Genomic DNA, 26463 nt, shown 5'->3' on the forward strand with positions numbered 1-26463 from the left:
ATAATAATTTCTCATTTGTTAGCATTAGTAAATGCATTAACTAACATCAACTACCAATGAAAAATATATTTTCACAGAATTTAAAGTTTTATATGTTGTTCTGTGTGTGTGTGTTTCACAGAGTTGATGGTTTGGAATAACCCTTTAATTGCCGTATCCCTTAAAACCAAACTGCCAGAGGGTTACTGTGATGCTTGTGCTCGCTGGGCACCGTTTTATCGATGCCACCGGGATGGCGTATGCTGACGGCTTGGGCCCGTCATCGCTGCTCGCAGCTATATTTTTTTTTTTTTTTTTTTTTTTTTTTTTTTTTTATTTCAATCATCCGGGCACTTTTGGGGGCCTTAACGTGCCCGAAAACTCTCGAAAATTGGCACGCACGTTGGAACCTGCGGCCATTAGGACGCCGCTGAGGCTGGGACCCGGGCGTGGCACAGGGGCTCTACGGCGCCCCCTGGAAAATTGTCAGAAAGCTTGATGTATAGCTCACACATACTTGCACGTATTCATATGAAACTCGGTACACATATAGAACTCATTGAGCCGAACAACTTCCGCGCAGCATGTCATAGGCTCCGCCCAACAGGAAGTCGGCTATTCAGGGCTGTTTAAAAAGCGCATGCTCTGGAATTTGATATACTCCTCTGAGGATTTCCATACGATTGCCACCAAACTAGGTGAATATGATCTCAAGACATTGGGGACGCTAAATTGCGAAGATATTTTTGATATGTCGAACGGTTTGCCCGTGGCGAGGCGATGAAGTTATGGCGAAAAATGAGACCCAGGAAATGCCTAATAACGTCCACATACATTGTATGATGTATATCAAACTTCAGTGATTTGTTCGTTGTATGATGCCGATCGGATAGATGTGACTATTATGACTGAAAGTTATAGCGCCACCAACTGGCTGCAGGAAGTGTGTCGTTTTCAAAATGCTTTGAATTCAGCATCTTCTTTTACCTCGATTTGCTTCAAACTTCACCAGAATAATGTCAAAACACGGCCGATGTAAAACTGTGAAGGGAATATTGATATCTAAAATTATGTTGCCATGGCAACGTGTCAAAGTTGAAAATTCGTTTCTGGTGATTTTGAGGCAGATAACATGTTTAGAATGTCATGAAACTCAACACACATATCAGTATTAATGATAGTTAGACACTGGAAAAAGCTCATAAACGGGCGTGGAAGAGACACTCTATAGCGCCACCTTTTGTCAAAAATGAGGGGGTTAGTTTTAGCTACAGACACCAAACTCGGTACATAAATTGTTCTTATTAATCCGGACAATTTTCTAATTTACAGTCATTAGCTACGACCAACAGGAAGTCGGCTATATTTATTTTAATGTGGGTTTTTTTTAAAAACGGGCTGTAAACAAATTAATACTCCTCCAAGCAGAAACACGGAAATCACACCAAACATTTTTTATCATGATGCCAAAATACTGAAGATGCTAAATTGCGGACGGATTTAGGATATCTTGAACGATGATTTAATGGCAATTTATTAAAGTTACAGTAAAAAAGATAATTTTTTTTTTTTTTTATCTTTTAAGAGCAGCTTCCAAACACTTCATAAAAAATTACATACACAGAACAATACAGTCTGAGGATATGTGATTAATTTCATGAATTTACAATACACTATGCTTAGGAGAAAATTTGAAAACTATCAGAGAGTTAGACTTAGACTGCTTCTGAGTGAGAGATCCCTGTCAGCCTGCAGCTGAGTGAGGGGTGGGGGTGGGGTGGGGTGTGAGTGACTGTGTGAGTGACTGTGTGGATTGAGCCAGTGGGTGAGAGAGAGAAAGAGAGAGAGAGGGTCTGTTTTTTTAAATCTTTAAAAAATGCTTATAAATCATTAAAGATTTTGATAACACTTTATAATAAGGTCTCAATTCTTAACATTAGGAAATGCATTAATTAACGTGAACTAACAATGAAAAATATATTTTTACAGCATGTTAATTCTTCCATGATAGTATGAACTAACAAAGAACAATTTTTTTAAAGCATTTATTAATCTTTTTAATGTTAGAAAATTAGTCATGTTCAAAAGATAAACTTTAAAATGTAATAATATATAAACACATTTTGGAATTAATATTGATCAACATTAAATGGTATATAATTATTAATGATTATATATATATAATGATAGCTACAGACACCAAACTCGGTACATAAATTGTTCTTATTAATCCGGACAACTTTCTAATTTACAGTCATTAGCTACGACCAACAGGAAATCGGCTATTTTTTTTTTTTATGTGTTTTTTTTTTTTTTTAAACGGGCTGTAAACAAATTCATACTCCTCCCAAGCAGAAACCAACAATTCACACCAAACATTTTTTCACATGCTTCCAAGATACTGAAGATACTACATTGCGGACGGATTTAGGATATCTTGAACGGTGATTTAATGGCAATTTATTAAAGTCACAGTAAAAAATAACACTTTTCTTTTTTTTTATCTTTTAAGAGCAGCTTCAAAACACTTCATAAAAAATTACATACACAGAACAATACAGTCTGAGGATATGTTATTAATTCCATGAATTTACAATACACTATACAGAGGAGAACATTTTCAAACTTATCAGAGTTCTCCTGTCTCTGTGCTTCTAATGTGTGCGGTAGGTGACTGGGTGGGTGACTGACTGTGTGAGTTCAGTGAGTGTGGAGGGGGAGAGAGAGAGAGAGAGGGTCTGTTTAAACATCTCAATAAAATCCTTAAAAAATGCTTATAAAGCATTAAAGGTTTTGATAACACTTTATAATTAAGTCTCATTTGTTAACAGTAGGGAATGCATTAATTAACATGAACTAACAATGAAAAATGTATTTTTTACAACATGTTAATTCTTCATTGATAGTATGAACTTACAATGAACTAACAATGAACAAAATATTTTTAATATTAGAAAAATAGTCATGTTCAAAAAATAAAACTTTAAAATGTAATAATATATTAACACATTTTGGAATTGATTTTGATAAACATTAAATGGTATATATTTATTAATGATGTAAATTAACAACAGTTAAATAATGTTGTTTTTTAACATTGGTTAATTCACAAATAACATTAAATATTAACAATATATTTTTTACTTTATTAATTTGTGTTAGAAAAAATTATTCATGTTAGTTAATGGAAAAATAAATCATTAAAAAAAGCTTATAAATCATTAAAACCTTTGGTAACTATAATAATTTCTCATTTGTTAGCATTAGTAAATGCATTAACTAACATCAACTACCAATGAAAAATATATTTTCACAGAATTTAAAGTTTTATATGTTGTTCTGTGTGTGTGTGTGTTTCACTGAGTTGATGGTTTGGATTAACCCTTTAATTGCCGTATCCCTTAAAACCAAACTGCCAGAGGGTTACTGTGATGCTTGTGCTCGCTGGGCACCGTTTTATCGATGCCACCGGGGTGGCGTATGCTGACGGCTTGGGCCCGTCATCGCTGCTCGCAGCTATATTTATTTTTTTATTTTTTTTTATTTTTTTTTTTATTTTTTATTTCAATCATCCGGGCACTTTTGGGGGCCTTAACGTGCCCGAAAACTCTCGAAAATTGGCACGCACATTGGAACCTGCGGCCATTAGGACGCCGCTGAGGCTGGGACCCGGGCGTGGCACAGGGGCTCTACGGCGCCCCCTGGAAAATTGTCAGAAAGCTTGATGTATAGCTCACACATACTTGCACGTATTCATATGAAACTCGGTACACATATAGAACTCATTGAGCTGAACAACTTTCACGCAGCATGTCTTAGGCTCCGCCCAACAGGAAGTCGGCTATTCAGGGCTGTTTAAAAAGCGCATGCTCTGGAATTTGATATACTCCTCTGAGGATTTCCATACGATTGCCACCAAACTCGGTGAACATGATCTCAGGACATTGGGGACGCTAAATTGCGAAGATATTTTTGATATGTCGAACGGTTTGCCCGTGGCGAGGCGATGAAGTTATGGCGAAAAATGAGACCCAGGAAATGCCTAATAACGTCCACATACATTGTATGATGTAGATCAAACTTCAGTGATTTGTTCTTTGTATGATGCCGATCGGATAGATGTGACTATTATGACTGAAAGTTATAGCGCCACCAACTGGCTGCAGGAAGTGTGTCGTTTTCAAAATGCTTTGAATTCAGCATCTTATTTTTACTCGATTTGCTTCAAACTTCACCAGAATAATGTCAAAACACGGCCGATGTAAAACTGTGAAGGGAAGATTGATATCTAAAATTATGTTGCCATGGCAACGTGTCAAAGTTGAAAATTCGTTTCTGGTGATTTTGAGGCAGATAACATGTTTAGAATGTCATGAAACTCAACACACATATGAGTATTAATGATAGTTAGACACTGGAAAAAGCTCATATACGGGCGTGGAAGAGGCACTCTATAGCGCCACCTTTTGTCAAAAATGAGGGGGTTAGTTTTAGCTACAGACCCCAAACTCGGTACATAAATTGTTCTAATTAATCCGGACAACTTTCTAATTTACAGTCATTAGCTACGACCAACAGGAAGTCGGCTATATTTATTTTAATGTGGGTTTTTTTTAAAAACGGGCTGTAAACAAATTAATACTCCTCCAAGCAGAAACACGGAAATCACACCAAACATTTTTTATCATGATGCCAAAATACTGAAGATGCTAAATTGCGGACGGATTTAGGATATCTTGAACGATGATTTAATGGCAATTTATTAAAGTTACAGTAAAAAAGATCATTTCTTTTTTTTTTTTATCTTTTAAGAGCAGCTTCCAAACACTTCATAAAAAATTACATACACAGAACAATACAGTCTGAGGATATGTGATTAATTTTATGAATTTACAATACACTATGCAGAGGAGAAAATTTGAAAACTATCAGAGAGTTAGACTTAGACTGCTTCTGAGTGAGAGATCCCTGTCAGCCTGCAGCTGAGTGAGGGGTGGGGGTGGGGTGGGGTGTGAGTGACTGTGTGAGTGACTGTGTGGATTGAGCCAGTGGGTGAGAGAGAGAAAGAGAGAGAGAGGGTCTGTTTTTTTAAATCTTTAAAAAATGCTTATAAATCATTAAAGATTTTGATAACACTTTATAATAAGGTCTCAATTCTTAACATTAGGAAATGCATTAATTAACGTGAACTAACAATGAAAAATATATTTTTACAGCATGTTAATTCTTCCATGATAGTATGAACTAACAAAGAGCAATTTTTTTAAAGCATTTATTAATCTTTTTAATGTTAGAAAATTAGTCATGTTCAAAAGATAAACTTTAAAATGTAATAATATATAAACACATTTTGGAATTAATATTGATCAACATTAAATGGTATATAATTATTAATGATTATATATATATATATATATATATATATATATAATGATAGCTACAGACACCAAACTCGGTACATAAATTGTTCTTATTAATCCGGACAACTTTCTAATTTACAGTCATTAGCTACGACCAACAGGAAATCGGCTATTTTTTTTTTTTATGTGTTTTTTTTTTTTTTAAACGGGCTGTAAACAAATTCATACTCCTTCAAGCAGAAACCAAAAATTCACACCAAACATTTTTTCACATGCTTCCAAGATACTGAAGATGCTACATTGCGGACTGATTTAGGATATCTTGAACGGTGATTTAATGGCAATTTATTAAAGTTACAGTAAAAAAGAACACTTTTTTTTTTATCTTTAAAGAGCAGCTTCCAAACACTTCATAAAAAATTACATACACAGAACAAGACAGTCTGAGATATGTGATTAATTTCATGAATTTACAATACACTATGGAGAGCAGAAAATTAAAACTATCAGAGTTCTCCTGTCTCTGTGCTTCTAATGTGTGCGGTGGGTGACTGGGTGGGTGACTGACTGTGTGAGTTCAGTGAGTGTGGAGGGGGAGAGAGAGAGAGAGAGAGAGAGAGGGTCTGTTTAAACTTCTCAATAAAATCCTTAAAAAATGCTTATAAAGCATTAAAGGTTTTGATAACACTTTATAATTAAGTCTCTTTTGTTAACAGTAGGGAATGCATTAATTAACATGAACTAACAATGAAAAATATATTTTTTACAGCATGTTAATTCTTCATTGATAGTATGAACTTACAATGAACAAAATATTTTTAATATTAGAAAAATAGTCATGTTCAAAAGATAAAACTTTAAAATGTAATAATATATTAACACATTTTGGAATTGATTTTGATAAACATTAAATGGTATATATTTATTAATGATGTAAATTAACAACAGTTAAATAATGTTGTTTTTAACATTGGTTAATTCACAAATAACATTAAATATTAACAATATATGTTTTACTTTATTCATTTGTGTTAGAATAAATTATTCATGTTAGTTAATGGAAAAATAAATCATTAAAAAATGCTTATAAATCATTAAAACCTTTGGTAACTATAATAATTTCTCATTTGTTAGCATTAGTAAATGCATTAACTAACATGAACTACCAATGAAAAATATATTTTCACAGAATTTAAAGTTTTATATGTTGTTCTGTGTGTGTGTGTTTCACAGAGTTGATGGTTTGGAATAACCCTATAATTGCCGTATCCCTTAAAACCAAACTGCCAGAGGGTTACTGTAATGTGTGTGCTCGCTGGGCACCGTTTTATCGATGCCACCGGGATGGCGTATGCTGACGGCTTGGGCCCGTCATCGCTGCTCGCAGCTATATTTATTGTTTTAGCTTTAGTATTTTTACTGGCAGTGCTTTAAAGGCATGCATTTAGAGCTGCTGCGGCCCATTCCATTTAAAGCACTGTTATTACAGCTATCAAAGCAACAATTGAGTAACAAATCCACTATATTCAACATTTACGGTCCGAGTTAAGGCACTTTTCTGTGGTACAAGGTATTTTGTATAGACTTTTTTTTTTTTTTTAACTTGACAAACAGTTGGTTGCAAGTCAGCACCTCGTGGGTAGCGTGCCGACATATAGAGCCGTTGCACCACGGGCGTCTCGAGTTAAAATCCTGGTTTGAGGACTATTCCCGATCCCGCCCCTTCTCTCTCTCCAACATACAGCTTTACTGGTGAGTTCCCTAAGAAAGATGACCGATTGGTTCATTACATTTACATTTAGTCATTTGGCAGACGCTTTTATCCAAAGCGACTTACAATTGGGGAATACAAAAAGCGATTAATCTTGAAGAGAATTCAAGGTTCATGATTGACGTGACCCAAAATCAGCCTTAATATTCACGCCTTTGTAAGACAGACTAGTCATTTTTTTCCTCCCTCATTCCGAAAAACCAACTGACTAGTTTAGCACACTCCTCGCGACACTAACAACACACATCAGTCTTGTCCCAGGTGCACAAGATAAGAAAGAAGCCACGCTCGGTAAAAATACACCCCTGATTTTCAAATGTCAGTGCCTGTTTTTCCACAGAAATGTCACTGTCTGTGAGGCAGGTTTTGTGTTTTTTAGTGCTCTCTCTCTCTCTCACTCTAACGGCCCTTTTCTCTGAGAAAGCTAGCTGTTTTTGCCTCCAACATGTTGCTGTAATATTTTTGGTGGTTTGTGTTACCCTGCAAACAGAATACAGTGGTTACTTGTGCTTCACAATGAACTAACATTTCTGTTGTTTTGTATTCCTATTCACCGTTTGCCACCCTTGTCTCTTTTTTTTTCCTCAGTGAGTTGAATTCCAAACTGCAAGACACTCTGGAGCAAATCGAGGTATGTTACTCTTTTAGTTGTTGTCCTTAGGCAAAGGACAGGAATCTAGGATGGTGATCTTCTCCTTCATTGAATCAGACATTCAATCTCAGATCACCCTATTCCCTTCAGAAACACTCACGCACCCTTGACAGATTTAACAACAGCAGTGGCCCTGATGTAGTGCCTCAACATTATATGAATTAAACAGATCGGAAGGAACACTTGACCATGCGTTTGTACATCTAACAGTGGCGCCCAGGGTGTCAGTCTGCCAGCATTTAGTCTCTCAGGCCCAGAGGCAGATGGACTGTGTTTTATTAAATAAATTGTTGTCTTTCAGGACTTGGTAGCTACATTCAAGCTTATACCGCCACAAAACACGCATAGCCACACACAGTTTCTCAAGCATTGATGTTTGTGTTATCTGCTATATTATGTAGAGATTTCAGTGTGGCAAATGTAATTGGAAGGCGTCCAGGCTTGCATACAACTCCTTTACTCATTGACTCATTTTCCCTATTCTTTCATGTTTCTCTTTTAATATCGGTCTCGCACGTCTTTTTTATCTCGTTCGCTGTCTCATCACACGCATTAGCGAATAGCACGGCGTCTGTGCCAACGCAGAGCGCTGCTACCAAAATTACAATGATTCACACCACTTTTCTATTTCTGTAGCAGCGCACGTCTCAACTGATTAAAAATGTGAATGCTTATCTTTGAGCTCAAAATGAAGTTGTGCGTTCAGTATCATCAGTGATTTAAACCATTGATTATTAAGGCTCTCATTCATTTGTGGTAATTGTACGTTTCAGCACTATAAAATGAGGCTTCTAAGGGTTTTTTTTTTTTTTGGCCTGTATTGTTCACTTAAATTATGCCATTGAACTTCCTTTGCTGATCTTGCTGATTTCATGCTCGTTTATGCAGGAACAGCTAGATGTGGCGCTGTCCAAAACCTGCAAGCACTTTGATGTTTCTCACTACACCAAAGTTCAACTGGCATATAAGCTGCTGGGCAAGACACAGGTGAGTCATCGCTGCTTGAGCTGTCACGACCCTGACATTTTGGCTGATGCTGAATTGTCATTCAAATAACTGTGATTAGCCAATTTTTTTGTTTGTTTTGTTTATGACGCTAGCACACAGCGTAAGCCAAATACACATACACCTTGTGAAGAAGTTATACAACAAAACATTTGATTGTCTTTGTGAACAAATTTTAGAAAGTGTAGAACATGAATAATAATGTCAACATATTTAAAATATTTGAGTCCACTTTAGTATACTTTAATTTCATCTGAAATTATATTTTATAAATTGTTTTAATTTTATTTTATTTTTACGTACTATTCAATTTTTTTGCTATATATGTATATGTGTACATGTATATAGCATAAAAATAGAATAGTGTGTATGTATGTATGTATGTGTATATATATATATATATATATATATATATATATATATATATATATATATATATATATATATATATATATATATATATATATATACACACACACTATTACTATAACACAGTCTGTCTTAAATTCTTGACTTTCACTTGTCATTTTGCAGCAATCTGACCTGGATCAGCCAAATGTTTTTGCCATATACAAAAATTAATAAAATAAGATGAAAGTGAAGCACTTTGCATTTACAATGCGTTGAACTGCTTGTTTATACTTTTTGAGAGCAGCATGAACAACGATAGACGGTGCTCATGCGCCCCAAAGCGCTTCAGAGACGTTTGTTCTTTGTTCATTTATATGAAGTGCTTTTTTATGGCATTTCTGTTATCATGTAAAATTACCATATTTGAACTGCAAGTGCACAATAATCACAGTTATCACAAATATTCTCCTAGATAAATTCATTGGTGTAGTCACCGCAGCTTTATCCAGTGTTTCTTGACTCTGTCTCCCCTCGCCGTGCCACTTTTCTCCCCAAAATGGGAAGATGATTCATACCTGGCATAGGATTTGCCAGAAGGAAAGTGCACTCTGTTGTATACCTGTCTTTTCCCGAAGAAAGCAAAGTTGTGATTGAAAGCAGAATCTGGGAAAAATATCTCATTGTTGGTTTTATTATAAGCTGACCCCGGCTGGGGTGCCTTCTCCATCCCTTTATAAAAGGATGTTCAGGTAGAAATCTCCTGCTATTGTTGCTCTGCCATTGATCTACAGGATTAAAGATGATATTTTTTCAAGTATTAGACACGCATGGTTGCATGTGTTTGTGAGATGACTGGATAAAGGGAAAAAATAAGAGCAGGGCAAACAGTTAGAAAATAAATAAAACATTGTTCAGATGGAGATCTCTAATCATCAGCTCACAGCACTCAAGATTATAGCTCTGTCAAACACCTGAAATTGAAGGTGTGTATTTTTACAATAGTTGATGATTTTTTTTAATGATGGTATTTGTGTGTGTACAATGATAGAACTATTTTTCTCTGTGGAGATGTTTCATAGGTATACTCTGTGATTTAATTCGCATCTGCATTGAGCATGTCTGTGTACTTCTCAAAAAGTATGGAGCAAATCACCTTCTGTTTTTCAGCTAACTCAGGTCTTAAGAGAAATCCTGTCTGGATATAAATATCTGGGAATGCAGTCTATAGTTTTTTTTACGATGTTTTTCCTAATTTATTCTGACCTTGAAAACTGTAACTAAAGCAAAATTTGTCGTTGTGCTGCCAGGTGCACCTTCATTTTGAATTTAGACCTTTTTGCCAACATTCTGGATAAAATAACAGTTGGAGGTTCAAATATTGCTGGCATCCCACCCATTGTTAAAAATAAAAGGTAGTCTGCTCCTGGTCTTGTGTAGCCAGACCTTCAGACTGACGGCTGAAGGTCTGGAATATATGGCCGTTTTCATTGTCCAAGGCCCGCCCATGAGGCCGTTTGACCGACATGTCAAACAACCAATCATGGTTCGTTTCGTTTAGTGTCACGTTTCGGGGCGTGGAAATGATGCCACAATAACAAACCGGTGTGTGAAACTCTCGGATGTATTTTAAAGATTCTATGCTGCGAAATTTAAATATTTCACATACTTTTGAAAATCCAGCGTTTAGTTGACCCTGATAAGCGTTCGTCGTCACATTTGTAAACACGACGGCTTTCTTCTGCCATGGCATCTTTGTTTCCCGGCGGACCGAAAATAAACACGACACTGGCATCTCCCGGAAATCCGGTTTAATTCAACCAGTCAGACGATGACTTCGACATTCCTGAAGTGTTTCCAGAAAAGTGTGCCATATCCATCAGACGCTGAGCCAACGTTCCGTGGGCGTGACGCTGAGGCTGAGACAGTAGTCTGTTTCTAATGGCGACTGTAGCAGTTCAAATATGTATAGTATAATTATATATGTATATAGAATATAAATACTTTCAGAGGTTTGTGGTCAGTAAGAATGTTTTTATCCATTAAGGACACATTCAATTGATCAAAAGGCACTAAGGATTTTTTTAATGTCATAAGAGTTTTATTTTAAATAAATTTGTATTCATCAAAGAATCCTAAAAAAAAGTATCACAGTTGCAACAAATATATTAAGCTGTATTTTTTTTAACACTGAGCATCAAATCAGCATAATAGAGTGATTTCTGAAGGATCATGTGATGTTATAGCTCACAGGAAATACTTATTTAATTTGAATTTAATTCAAATATATTAATTGTATAAATAGTGCTATCAAGACATTATTTATGTAGTTAATACAGATTTTTTTTTATATTAACGTATTGCTTACTGTCAATTCAACAACTCCCAGTCATTCAGAAATCTAATCCTATCCAAATCGTGTGTTCTTTGTGTGCCTGCAAGCATTTCTTTGTGTGTGTTTGTCCATCAGCCTGACTGTGTTTTAAGTATGCAAGTATGTGCGTCCTGAGACGTCCCCTGTCTCATCTGAATGAGCCTTTCTTGTGTCACTTTGATCACCAAAGCCTCTCGGGTAGATGGCAGCTGGTCTGTTTATTCATATTCGTTCACTCGCTCCCACTCTCTCTCTCATACACACACACACACACACACACACACACACACACAGCTCTAAGAACTTAATTTATTTACTGTCTGCAGTCCAGACTATGGCAGTTTCATCTGCGCTTACTGAGTGAGGATGTTTAAGCCGATCAACCCATAATTACTGAAGGACTGACTCCAAGATGTGTGAGTCATACGTAACCCTTGAAACAGATTCTGATTTTAAGAGTCGGCTCTTTGGAGACCCCCGAGAGGGTCATTTGCTGGCTGAAGAGGTTATTAGGTGATTCAGGACACTTAACTGGGATGCATGATCAAATCCTTGCGGGGATTAGTTATGAAAAACAAGCTTTTGAGAACTGTACCAGTGCAACAAGTAATTGATAAAATCAACAAAATTAACTTGGTATTGAATTTCATGTGGTTGCTGACAGATTCAGGTGATAGATTGCTTATACAGGTTCATGTAATTGAGAGGTTACTTCAGTGCATAACTTAACTGTTTTGTCTTATTAATTCATAGTCATTTTAGTATTTCTATTTTGCAAAACAGCTGTCCTTAAACTACACTGAATATTATTTAAAAATTAAATACATTGAAGTGCCAAAAAGCTTGTACATGCTAACCAAATGAAAGCAAGTGCATTCGGTTTGACTAAAATATTAATTTTAATGAACTGTTCATGGATGGGTTTTGTCAGATTTAATATAAAAATGTAGGTTTTAAATGAACCATATTTAGTTGAATTCCTTTAAAGAATTAAATTGAGCTATAGTCTAAGGTCCACTGATGTACAACATCTGATGAGAATAAATGCAGAGGTGCATAAATGAATGTTTGTTACTGCAAATGGATCTTGTTCGTGTGGTGTGTATAATTCTTGGGTGTGGTTCTACAATACACAAATGAAAATAGTTAGTAATGGAAGTACTAACTAGTACGAACTGAACTTCAGTCATTTTTTCTTCCGATGCTCTCGCGCGATCTCTGAATAAACTGCACCTACTCAACTAGAGTAAATGACCAATCTGAATACGGTACAGCCCTTTTATTATAAAGAAGATGAACTAAATATGGGCTTTTTTACAAGTATTATTTTTAAAATTAAAGTGGAATTAGGTGTCCACCATGACACTCCCTCAATCAGATTTGAGGACCAGAATATATATATATATATATATATATATATATATATATATATATATATATATATATATATATATATATATATATAAATAAACAAACCAGATGTGATAATTTCAAATACTCGTTTCAAATATTCTCTAGTGCCAATTTTTACTCTCATTTGGCACTTGATGAGTATTATTTTGGACCTTGGCTTAGATGCTAAGTGTTGTCAGGAACAATCCATGCATTCAAATGTGTAGATGTTTTTGGAAATGCATCATTCTGCAGTTTGTTGAGTAAGCTTAAAGCAATTTCATGATTCATGTGGGTTATTCTTCTCAGGTCAGATAATACAGAAATGTATGTAGATATAGAAAAATGCATGCCTGAAGACAGTAATGTTAATATGTTCAGAATGCATGTTCCTGTAGAAGGTTATACACTGCCCTCCAAAAGTTTGGAATCGCCCTAGAAAAGTGGGGTTTTGGACAATATTGGCATGAATCCTTTTTAATTTGTGATAATTTTGCACTGATAAGGGACAACACAAACTACAAAAATTTTATTACGTAAACAGTTTATACATAGAAAAAATTCAAAAATATCCACCATTAGCAGCTATTACAGCTCTGCATAATCTGGGCATCCGAGCTGTCAGTTTATTCAAACATTGACTTGATACTGTATATTACTCCAAGCCTCCTGAAGGATTGCCCAAAGATGATTCACACTGGTTGGACACTTCTTACGGACATCACGTTCCAGTTCCTCCCATAGTCAAAAATGGCGACGCTGTGTTCGGACGCCGTTCAGGCCGCTCCGACCTACATTTCACTGCTGGTTATACTCTGTATAATTGTGTATGTGACAAATAAAAAATCTTGAATCTAGTAGCTCAGTTGGGTTGAGGTCGGGTGATTGGGGAGGCCATTCCATGACAGACATGATGCCAGCTGACTGCTTCATCTCCAAATAGGATTTGCACAGCTTGGAAGTGTGCTTGGGGTCATTGTCTTGTTGAAAGGTTTAGGAAGGTTGGGGTGTTTCCAAACTTTTGGAGGGCAGTGTACTTTACAATGGTTAACACAGTTTGTGCTTTTGTTTTATTAACTATTATTTATAATTTAGCTATTTTACATTTTCTGATTTAAAAAGTTACCTGCAGTTTACGTATATTACAATGTTTATAGACCCCTGTATAGCATTAATATGCATTCATATTTTTTTATTTGTTATTTTAAATATCTATATTTCTTTTATTTAGTTATTTTAAACAGAAGTTTGATCATTTGAAAACATTTTCTCATTTCATTTTTTATTTTTTTTAAATATATTTTTAAAAGCAAAACTTATTATTAAACTGAAACACTAGCATTAGTTGCTGCCCTATCGGCTGCATCTTTCTAACTTTTCCCCTGCTTTGTACTTGGGGTATGCACTTTATTTTAGGGTCTCTTAACTAGTTGCTTATTAGCATGCATATTACTACAGTATTGGCCATTTATTAGTGCCAATTAAGCATATATTAATGCCTTATTCTACATCCCTAATCCTACCCAATACCTAAACTTAACAACTACCTTACTATTATTAAGCAGCAAATTTATTGAGGGATAAGTCATAGTTAATAAGTGTTCCATATTCTAAAGTGTTTTCTCATAGAAATCCATTTGAACAACTCTAAAGAGACGTCACTGATGGATATTTCATCATGGATCTGACCAAGATGTTGATTTACTGACCATCTAACTTCAAAGTTTAAAACAAATCAAACGCAAAGCATGTTTCAGTTTTGCGTCATTCGTTAAAACTGTTGTTTGTGCCTCTAAAGAGGTGCTGTTCTTTCAGGCTCTATTCCATGAACTCAGCAATTAGCCTAATGACTGCACATCTAATTCTCCATCTTTTCATCTTCTCTGTTTTTCTGGTTTTTAAATTTATCTAATGGATGTAATTGCACGTTTTTCTCAGCACAATTAATATTTCCGTCACATTTGTCTTTTAGATATGTTTTCACAATTTGATGTTTTCAGGTTTAATTTTTAAAAATATTTTCCCAAATGCAGAAGTTGTTGATGACTTTGTCAGCTACATCATTTTCATTTAAATAGGTTGGAATATTTTTGAATATTTCCACACATCAGCTTTTGAGCACACTGACCTGCAGGAGAAGGCGAATATCCTGATAGCCTTTTTGATTGATTGAATTCAGCCAAAGCCGAGGGAGGGATGCGCTCATGGCTGAAGGAAGAAGCGAGAGGGAAGAAGCGTAATTAAGTTGTAGCAAAGCTGTTTCTTTTCCCATTGGGACCCTACTGAGCTTAAGTATGTAGTTGGGTAATGATTCCTCTCCTGTGAGAGTGTGTGCCAGGCCCACTGTTACCCAGAAGTTTCACCTTCAAACAGATCTGCTTTGGCAGGGAAAATACATTGTCATTTTCTTCTAGTTTCCAGGAAAAAATATCTGAACATCCATAGAACAAAGTACACTTATAAGATTTGATATCAGAGAATGCTTTATTATTCTTTTACATACTCTATATAGCAAATTTTTTTTTAATTCAGTTTAACTCTTTTGAAGAGATTTTTTTTTTTAAACAGAGTTAAGCCAAATACAGTTTTGGACTTTTTTTTAGCAAAAATAAATAGTAAAAGCATTATATAATTCAGCCATAATTTTAACCATGAAAATAGCCACTGATGCTGGAATGGTAATAAACACAAACAAACATACTCCATAGCTGTTTTTCCTTCCTTGCTTTAAGCATAAATATAACATTATTTTGTCCAGTATGGGTATATTCTGTTGAAAAGTTCAGAGTAAGATTTTTTTTTAATGCTCACCAAGGGTGCATTTATTTGATCAAAAATATAGTAAAACAGCAATATAGTGGAATATTACAATTTAAGATAACTGTGTTCTAATAGATTTTAAATTGTAATTTATTCTTGTGATGGCAAAGCTGAATTTTAAGCAGCCATTACTCCAGTCTTCAGAGCCACATGATCCTTCAAAAATTATACTAATATGGTGATTCTTCATAATTCTTTTATGAATAGGAAGTCCAAAAGAATAGATAAATACAAAAAAAAAAAATAACTTGAAGCAAGTTATTGTAAAATTTTACATCTCAAGTAAACCGATCTTGTTCTAAGAATATTTACTATAAATATTTTTAATGGAAAACAAGACAAAAATAATAACTAAGGAAGAAATCAGACTGTATAAAAGTCATTTAATGGTTATTTTAATAGAAAAATGTACATGGACACTTCAAAGTAGTTTGTAGTTTTCTGTATCTATTTACTGTGGTTTGTGTTTTGATATTATTTATGTGTTGCTTTGCTTGTTTTTTTGTGATGGTGAAAGCATCTAATGGTTGAGAGAAAGAAAAGCTGCTAGCTTCAAAGCAGTTCTTTGGAGAAAGGTCAATACAGTCAATACAGCAGGTTTTAGGTATACAGAGGTGTTACTTTAAACATAACTTTGGGCAATGCAAAAAAGATTGGTAGGTTTTAATATTGATTTTTTTTTTTTATCAATGCCTTTGTGAATATACTGTAAAAAAATAAATAAATCCTGTATAAAAAAATAACACTTCCTACAAATGATCCAGTGTATACTCTGTCATTCCTGTTTTTCCTCTTTCTCCCCAGACGGCCATGGATCAACTTCACATGCACTTCACTCAGGCCATCCACAACACTGTCTTCCAGGTGGTGCTGGGATACGTAGAGTTGTGCGCGGGCAATGCCGACACCAAGTTCCAGAAGATGCAGTACAAGGACCTTTGCACGGTATGCCTGTTCTCCATCCATTCTCCCATACCTCCTGTTGATGGATGTCTGAGAAAATCAGATAAACTAGGCCAACACAAACAGAGGTCACTTCCAAAAGTCACTGTGAACCAAATTCACTGCTTGAGCATGAAATCATTCATTGATTTCATTCTCATTGTGCTCTAGACAGGCGTAAAATAGGTTTGATTCCTGCCTTTGGAAATGACGTATATTTGTCTAGCTGTAGCGAGGGAAACGTATTGCGTGGTGAACGGGGCAGGCGATCTCATTCATGAGCAAATCATGAAGCAATTCATTTGAGTTAACAGAAAAAAAGTGGAGTCTCTGCCAAGCTCCTTATAGCTACTCACCACAAACTGCGGTCTCGCTACATCTTCAGCCTGGATACTAAAATTCTCATTTGCATTTGTATAGATGCACTGAACCTTTAGATCACAAACCAAATTGCAGTCATCTTTTCTGGGTCATTTTATTACCATATGATATTACATTATATACAGATTATATAATTGATAAAAAAATTAAGCTCATCCAGTAGATGGAGCACTACCGATAATGATTATTTCATTTGTAACTATTCCTATATTAAACTGAAAGATTATAGCTATTAATTTATGTAAAATTGTATTTTCTTTCTTTATTATTATTATAGTGGGTCAATGACATGGCACTCTTTGAATCTGAATTGAATAGAGGCTGAATTTATTTCTTCATTCAAAAGTAAATAAAAAAAGCAATTCATTCTTGAATAAACCCTTTCTATGATGCACATCTATTCCTGTGACGCAAAGCTGAATTTTCAGCAGTCGTCAGTGTCATATGATCCTTCAGAAATCATGTTAATATGCTGATTTGATGTCCAAGCAACATTTATTATTATTATCAGTGCTGTGAATAGTGCTGATTAATATTTTTTTGTGGAAAAGAACAGCATTTATTTAGAATAGAAAGCTTTTGTGACCAATTTAATGCATCCTTGTTGAATAAAAGTATCTTAAAATATCTTTCAGAAACAACGACGTATTTGTATTAACTTGGCACATGCTTTAAACTAGAACGTTATCATGGGGAATTTTTGGGTTACACTTTATTTCGATAGTCCAGTTTAGACATTATATACTAATTACAAGTAACTTTGTAACTACATGTCAACTGCTTGTTAACTACTTCTCATTAATTTGCAGCTACATGTCTACTAACTCTCAGAGTAGACTGTTAGGGTAGGTTTAGGGTTAGTAGAATAAGTTGACATACTTGCAAAGTTTCTAATACTCAGTATGTTGTATGTTGTGGACCCATCAAAATAAAGTATTAGAAGATATTCAACAGACAGCCTACTAATACTCTAATGACTGCTAGTCGACATGTAGTTCCAAAGTTACTTACTGCTAGTAGAATGTCGAAAATGGTCTATCAAAATAAAGTTTTACCAATTTTTGTTTGTCGTTGACACATTAACAGGTTTTTGCTGTTCAGTTTGTTTAAAACAGATTTTTTTCCTCCCCATTTTTCCTGCTTGTTTAACATTTACTCAACTCACTTTCAAACCACTTTAAGCATAATAGCTCTGGTTTCATTTCTCTATAATTAATATGCACATCATATTCCACGTCTAGAGTTGAAGAGTATGGAGTCTTTCTACAACCTACTATTGGCACAGAGCTCAAATAGTTGGTGTAGGCTTAGCTGCACCTGGCTGTATTATATTTGAGTGTCAGAAGGGAATATTGTTATATCTGCTGATCTGAGGTAAAACATAGCCCTTATGTTCAAGTTCAGCTGGTACGATCAACAGATGTTTGCACAGAACTCAATGCGCTTAGCATTAATGCCAAGTAAGTGAATGATTTGGAAAGGAAGCTTTTTTTTGCCCCTCTTGAGTGTTTATACACTACTGTTCCAAATTTTGGGGTCACTAAGATTTTTTTGTTTGTTTTAAGAAATGATTGTGTTTTTTGTTTTTTTAATTCAGCAATGATGCATTAAATTGATCAGAAGTGACACTGAGAACTTTATAATTGGTACAAAAAAAATTCAGATAAATTATTATTATAATTTTTTTTACTTTCTATTCAAGGAATCCTGAAAAAAAATGATCATTGTTTCCGCAAAAAAAATTCACTTTTCAACTTTGATCATAATGTTTCTTGAGCACATGAGCAAGGATCGTGGGACATTAAAGACTAGTGTAATAGCTGCTGAAACTTCAGCTTTGACATGACAGGGAATCATTTAGTTTTTAAAATATATTCAAATAGAAAATGGTTATTTCATATTGTATATATTATAATATTGGCTGTATTTTTCATCAAATGAATGTAAATCAAAAACATGAAAAGTGTTCCCGACCTCCTTGGTTTGATGTCTTCCTTTGACACCCAGTCCGATGAGAATGCTTGTGTGGGCCATATACATATATTAGCACTGAGAAATTTAGCAACATGTGCTGTGCCTTTAACACTCAGACACGGGTTGACGCTGCCTGAGGTGTCTGCTCAGCTGATAAAATCTTTTGATTTTCCTTCTCTGAGACGTTGCTTTGAAACACATGCTAAAAACGACAACAGTATTTTCTCAATCAGATGCAGCATTGCTCATTTCAGTTTCCCTTCTGGATACGGTGGCACCTTTGAACCTCCGAAGGGAAAAGAGAATAACTCCTGTATCTGGGTTTTGCCCCAAGACAGATTTTCCTAGATTTTGTCTGTCGTCTCATCTCACAGCAAGGCAAACACTGCAAATGAATTTGTCTTAAGCACCGTGGACAATGTGTCATCCTTCCGGCTCTCAAACTCTCCTGAGCGTCTAGTCGTCATAAAGTAAACACGACGAGAGGTATGCTAATGACAATCACTTCAGTCCTGAACTTTGAACCACAGCGTGGGAATTAAAATGCAGCGTAACTGGAACGCTCCAAAGGTCACATCATAATGCAGAGCGCTACATGAATTTTACATGAAACTATCGTTATCCCATCCCTTCAGAGATCTCCTGTGCTCTCCATTACTCAGCTTTGGGCAATGAGTGAGGTAGATGAACAGAAGTGAGAAAGGCCCTGTTTGTGAACATCAACAAAGGTAAAACAAATGTTAAAAATGGTGCACTCTCTGCAAGTTACGTTATAGCTGAGTATCAGTGGTATTTACCATGAGTGAATCCCTCACACTTTTATTTTGGAGAGCTCTCGATGGACCCTAGTGGTTATTGACCTTGCAGATGAACAGGAGTACTGTATGAGAGTGTGCCAATCATCAGCTTCTCTTTACCTCCCTCTCCATCTCTAACCCTGCTGTCCAGCTCTACAAAAGGTTATTCTGATGTATCTCAGTATGATGCATCATATACGCCAATTTATAAATGTTTAACAGGGTGTGCATTGGAAAATAAGTGCATTGTAATAGTTTAAGGGTGGTTTGTGTAGAGTCTGTCTCCTCTAACTATTCTGATTCCTTTTTGAGTCAAGCATGATTGATAACTTGGTTTAGTAAGTTAGTCTAAAAAGAACTAGCTCATAATAGTTGTTCATTTTGGAAACAGACTACACTTTTGGCTCTGAATATTTTTGGTTCACTAACAAGAACTGTAAGAGTTATTTATTTGAACTACATTGTTGATTTTGATTCACTAAAAAAATAATTTTAAAATGATTTAGAAATTGATTTAAAATGAGTTTAAAACAGTTAAAAATAGAAAATGATTATACATAAAATGCAGTGTAATCAGTTTGGACGTACCACAGTGCTCATTCAATAAATGCACAGCTAAACGGATGAGTTTTGAGTCTGAACTGAAATGTGGTTAATGTTTTAGCACATCTGATCTCTTCTAGTAAAGTAGTTTCTGTTTTAAACATTTAATTTACTAAAAAGAAAGTACTCAAAAGTGTCCCGTGATTGGAAATGTCAGTGCTTGTACTTTGTTTTTGATACAGTACTTTTGTTTGGAAAATCAGACTATACTGACTGGTCATGCACTGCTTTTGATTGATTAAAAAGAACCAGATCATAAGAATTATTTGATTTGAAATCAGACTAATTGTGCTGTATGTTTTTAATTTACTAAAATGAACCAGCTGAAAGGAGTCATTTGTTCAGGAATCAGTCTCATTGACTGAAGAGCAGTCATAATCACCATTGTTTGGTGTTCTTACATGGACAAAATCTAGTCATTTAAATAAGATGCCATGTGATGTGGAATTTCGCTTCAGAAATAACATTTTCTCCATGAAGATTTTGCAACCTTTTTAGAGTTTTTATTTATTTAATTTGTTTGTGCATGGCTGCAATAAAAGTCTTTAAAAAGAATCAGCACACAAGCATATTACACTGAAGCAGTCATGCTGTATGCATTTACATTATAGATTATAGCAGTGTTGTGCGCTGCTGAATTGTTAAATGAACCGATCGTCATGAAATCCCTTTGAATCCTGTATTAAAAAAAAAAAAAAAGGATTTTGAATGAGAATCGGTTCTTGCTTCCCACCCCTAGTTATATTAATAGCTTTAGCAATTATCTTCTGAGCTGTCTTGCTGTCTTTCTTATTCTGTGCTATGAAGTTTGAATAGCACACAGAGATTTCCAAAGCTGATTTTAGGTCTATCCTGATCTATTTTCTATGCACCAATCCTGCACCAGACTAATTACTCTCCCTTTGTTTGATTATCATGTGGGAAGATTAACCATCATTACTGTATTAATCAGATAAATATGTAATTGTGTTTGTGGTTAATCCAACCCAGGCTCATTCAGTGAAAAAAAAAAAAAATGTAGAAACAACCTTCACACAGAAATTGCTAGTAAATTCACTGCGCCTGCTGCACCCATGGTACGGAACACGTAAATTAAACACGACATTTTGAAGTCGAAAATCTGAAATAGTTTTGTTGTAAAACATACTCCAATAATCTTTGTTTCATTTCAAAACTTAAACAGTGTTGGAAATGCATGTCTCAGCTTGCTTAAATTTCTTTTTACACACATTATAATTACAGGGGCAAATTTTTGAAAAATAATGACATTTTAATGCAGTTCCTTCCACAGTATGTAATGACCTGAAAATACTTACCATAATGCATAATGCAAAATAATACATTTTGACATTTGCATCACATTTAATATTATATTGATGCATGTAAATATAATTGGTTGATGCTCTTCCTTATAAAACTTTAAAGGATTTTTAAGCCATTTGAGATGTAGCTCTGAAAAGTGTGTGGGTGTATGAAATAAAGGCCTGGCGATGACATTTAACAGCAAAAAAAGATAAAAACGCATATCTAAAAAAAGTAACCTAATATTACAAATAGTATGTGACCTGTTCCTGAGGAACTAGAAAGCCCTTGATCCTGGCTGAGCCTCTCCAGCTCTGCTATCTGTGGTGTGACTTCTTGAGCTTGGTTATGATAGAGAAGACGCCACAGAGATTTGCTGACTTCACGTTTACAGCCTGCTGACGGCAGCAGCACATTCTCCCTCACTTTGTTTTTCTTCTTCGGCACTTTTAAGATATTTACTACATTTATATTTGACAATGGGTATGATTTGGTTGTATTTAGAAAGTTGGTCACCTCTGCTGCCCAGGACTGTACTCCGCATTCTTTATCTGAGCAAATAACGATTAGCTCTGAAATAACCTCAGTGATGTCTTTGAGACTACAGGGAGGAAAAAATCAAGAGTACATGAAAGAACTTTCTCATGTTTTCAGATGTAATTCCCACCTCACCATTGAATGAAGTCACTGACCTGAATCCGTTTCTGTGCACCTGCCTGAATCCCATACAAAGCGTGAAACGTTCTTATCAAAATATCAGCTATAAATGTCCATCTGTCTGTCTAATAAGACTCCTTTGAGATTAGAAAGACATTTATCATCCTTTCTCTCCACCAACGCTCAGTTGCCAGGCAACAATGCCTCTATCCCAATAGCAGGAAGTCATCTGCAGAGGTTGACGGATTGATTGTTTGAATGAGATGGCTGACTTTTCCCTCTGCTCATCTACAGGAGTCATTAGTCATCAATTAGAATACTATACTTCCTGTGTAGTAACCACTGGATCAGTGGTACGCTCAATGATTGCAGCCATACAACTTTATTCAAAGGGATAAAGCTGTCCAAAACAATTAATCAACTTCAAATGAGACGAATGGCTCATATAATTATTGCTTTCGGCTTTGAGTATTTCATTTTGGCAGCTTTGGCAATGTTACGCATTTCCTTCAGTATACTTGAGCCACAGTTCATTGCATTAGTCGGAGCCGCTCTAGTGTAATGAGTTGTGTGGGATGGTTTCATATGAGCTTGTTTATCTGTTACTGCAGAATTACCGTAAGTGATGAATCACCTCTAAGTGCCCAAAGCTTTTTTCTGTATGCAGCACAGGTCTAATTAGATTTATTGCAGCCACTCTGATAAGGTCGCATTGTGTCTCAGTATGTGAATACAAAAGAGAATGAGTGTTTTATTCATTTGATTGTTTGTTTTTAAAGTCTCAATTTGTTCAACGAGTGTGATTTTTAAGTTGTAGTCTTGACTAAGTGTCGCTCAAAACAGAGGGAAGCAATTGATGGGTTTTTTTGGACACACTGGTTCTTGAGTACTGGGTGAAAACAGGGCTGAAACAAGTTTATGGATCAAGGAATTCAATTTAATGAATGTGATCAAAGTGTTCATTTATGTTTGGGAGCTTCTGTTTTCTCAAGAATGTGTGTTTTTTTTTTTTGTTTTTTTTTTTTTTTTTCCTGGCATACTACTCATCTTTGTCAGATACAAAACTAATGTAACAAAACATTTTGTATATTTACGAACCTAGTATCCACTTCAAATAATAATAATTTAATAACTTTTTCATAATTTAGTTTGAACTGAAATAGTTTTAAAAGAAATAAATAAAATAATCATAATAAATCAATCAATAAATAAATATTTGATCATAATGAACATAGCAAGACGACAAAAAAACACAACATTAAGAGACTCCAGTGATTAAGCGAACAAATGTGCTGCTTTTACCTAATTACCTAATGAACCATTGAAATGTCTTGCCTGTCCAGCAGAAACAAACGCCATCTCTGCGTCCATTTTAAAACCATTCAAAACACGGAGTTCATGCCACCTTTCAAAAGCCCTGCCGATATTTGTTCTTGTTTTAGCAATGGCCTGGTTGCATTCTCTTTTTTTCTGTAGCCACTTCTCAGTACAAATTCTACAGATGAATCTCCAGTCACTGATGATTGTCGTTTTGACCTTTCTGGATTATATTCTGCCATTTATTCTAGCTGCTGTGAGAAAAGGCTATAAACGATCCGTCACCTGCAGCATCCTCGTGTGCAATATAGCATACAAGCCGGGACAACTTCTTTGTGATTGCAGATGTGACTTAATGACGCAGCAGCATGCTCAAATTTCCTGTGAAAACCTACCCGTACCACTCAAATTAAAAAAAACTTTATTACAAGGTTATCGTTGTGAATCGAGCTAAAGTAAGGCGATAGTTTTGAACAATGGCTGGTTATGTACTTGCTCAAAAATGGATTTTGCATCATTTTTAACCAAAAAAGTTACGGACTGCAGCTTTAAATACATATGTATTTAAATGCATAGTGCATATTTACATTTTACCTACAGGTTTAATATTTAATATTATAGAATTTGAATCTCAAGTTAGCACAGGTATTGAATTTCACTGTTTGAATTTCAAATCGTAAATACTACTATTAACTAATAGCAGGTAAAGTTGTGCTACATTTTTGTTTTCCTCGGTCTCAAGATTTAGTGGACAATTCAATTTGATAGTTTCCCGCACTAATGTTTCATTTTATGCTTTTTTTCATAGTCTGTAAACATGAACTGGCAACATGACTATGCCATTAGCTATATAAATGTTCTTCACATTTGAAGTTCCTGCGCAGTGACCTCAATCGTATCCTAAGTAAAGCTTCAGAAAAGTTTTTTAGCTAAATCTTTGGCAATAGACAATCAGAAGCTAAAAGGCTTCTGTGGTGGAGCCTAATTTACAGAGTCCATTGGTAAACGTATAAATAAGCCTTGCAGCAACACTGGTTCAGTAGTAAAAAGTGATGACGGTAATACATAAATTGTAACTAAAGCACAAAAGTTGTTAGCTTTTCCACAGCTGGAGGCCGTGTTGCTATGTGCCGTTACCGTTGATTAGGTACATTTTTGGCAAAAGACAATCAGAAGCTGAAAGGCTTCTGTGGTGGAGCCGAATTTAAAGAGTCCTTTGGTAAACTTACAAATAAGCCTTGAAGCAACACTGGTTCTGTAGTAAAAAGTGATGACGGGAATACATAAATTGTAACTAAAGAGCAAAAACTGTTAGCTTTTCCACAGCTGGAGGCTGTGTTGCTATGTGCCATTCCCTTGCCTTCAAAAACAGCCTTGGCGAGCCTCAGGCCGATCGTAATTTACCAGGCTCCAGCAGTTTGTAGCTTCCAAGCTTGGTTAAGAAGAAAAGGCAGTGATATAGCTCCAGCATCTCATTGCTGACAGCAATGATGAATATATGTATGGATGAGTCGGCAGCGGTTCTAGACACGGCAAAGTTTATGTCAGCTTTTCCCGGCCACAAATCGCACTGACCAAAGGAAGTATGTCAGCTCCTCTGAGAACGCTGTTGTCACCGAAGTCAAAGTTGAGTCAAACTGTATTTTACTTCATACACAGCCCACCTCCCGATTTGATGTACAGTCTCGCATCCCAGACAGGAGCTTGTTTTGTTGTCTCTATGGTATTATTTCTAATTATAGCGTTCCAAGGAATGCTAGAGATTCTCAGAGGTTTTGAAGGATTTATCGCATGGTAAATATTCATTAAGGTCCACAGCAGGTCAATCATTATCTCTGGTGTATTCATGCTCCCTCGATGTCAGATTTACTGTTTTCCAAATGTCTCTTCAGCTAGATTTAAGGACACATCTGAGACACATAGTCACACTAAACGGGGTTCCTCGCCAGATCTTTAGTGTCTTTTTTCTGAGATTTGAATTTTTAGAGCGTCTATGGATATTTACAAAGTATTCAGATGTCTTCAATTTATTTGTACAAATTTAAGGTTGTGGGAAAAAAAATCCATGTTCATTTTCAGTTCATTTTTGGGATCAGTTCTGCTTGTAATGTCCATTTCAATGCATGCAGGGTCTTTTTTGTCACCTGCTAATTTTACGTGAATTTACTTATTTTAGTATATGTAGCCTATATACTGTTATTGGAGTAAAAAAGTTCTTTTTTTTTTACAATTTTAAACAACCGTTTTCTATTTTAATATATTTTAAAATGTAATTTACTCCTGTGATAGCAAAGTTGAACTTTCAGTAGCCATAACACCAGTTTTCAGTGTCACATGCCATAATTTCCTGTATATCTTTGTTGACACTACTTTTTGAAATCAGTTGTTGTTCTGTTTTTGTTGTTGAACCTGTAGGGGCTTGTGGAAATCAAAACAGTGAGAATGAAGCTCTTTTCTTTTATCTTTCTCACCCCAGCACATTACCACAGATAGCTACATCCCTTGCTTGACCGACCTCTGCAAGGCCTTGTGGGAGGTGATGCTCAGTTACCATCTAACCATGCAGTGGCACGATGAGCACTACAAAGAAGAAGAGGCGACTCCTGGTGCGGGTAAGCAAAATCAGTCACTCTTGGCACCTCTGTAAAGAGTCATGTGTTCATTTTTTGGGGGTAAACTGTGTTTTGAATATAATAAAAGTGACAAAAGGCAGCAATTTATTTCAGTCTTACCAATGACACTATTCAGAAGATTCAAAATGACATGTTGTGCCAGTAATATACTTTTTG

General features: G+C 35.4%; 1 protein-coding gene across 2 annotated transcripts in view; it reads left to right on the forward strand.

Annotated features, from left to right (window-relative positions):
• The window catches only part of vps50 (VPS50 subunit of EARP/GARPII complex), a 122038-nt gene that overhangs the window by 34742 nt on the left and 60833 nt on the right, over positions 1–26463 (forward strand). For both annotated transcript variants that reach the window (XM_079441954.1, XM_079441955.1), the window contains exons 10-13: positions 7699–7741; positions 8651–8749; positions 16506–16646; positions 26151–26286. In XM_079441954.1, coding sequence (XP_079298080.1) covers positions 7699–7741; positions 8651–8749; positions 16506–16646; positions 26151–26286 — 419 coding nt within the window. The remainder of the gene's footprint in view (positions 1–7698; positions 7742–8650; positions 8750–16505; positions 16647–26150; positions 26287–26463) is intronic.

Source organism: Barbus barbus (genome assembly GCF_936440315.1).
Source record: "Barbus barbus genome assembly, chromosome: 19".
Classification (NCBI taxonomy): Eukaryota; Metazoa; Chordata; class Actinopteri; order Cypriniformes; family Cyprinidae; genus Barbus; species Barbus barbus.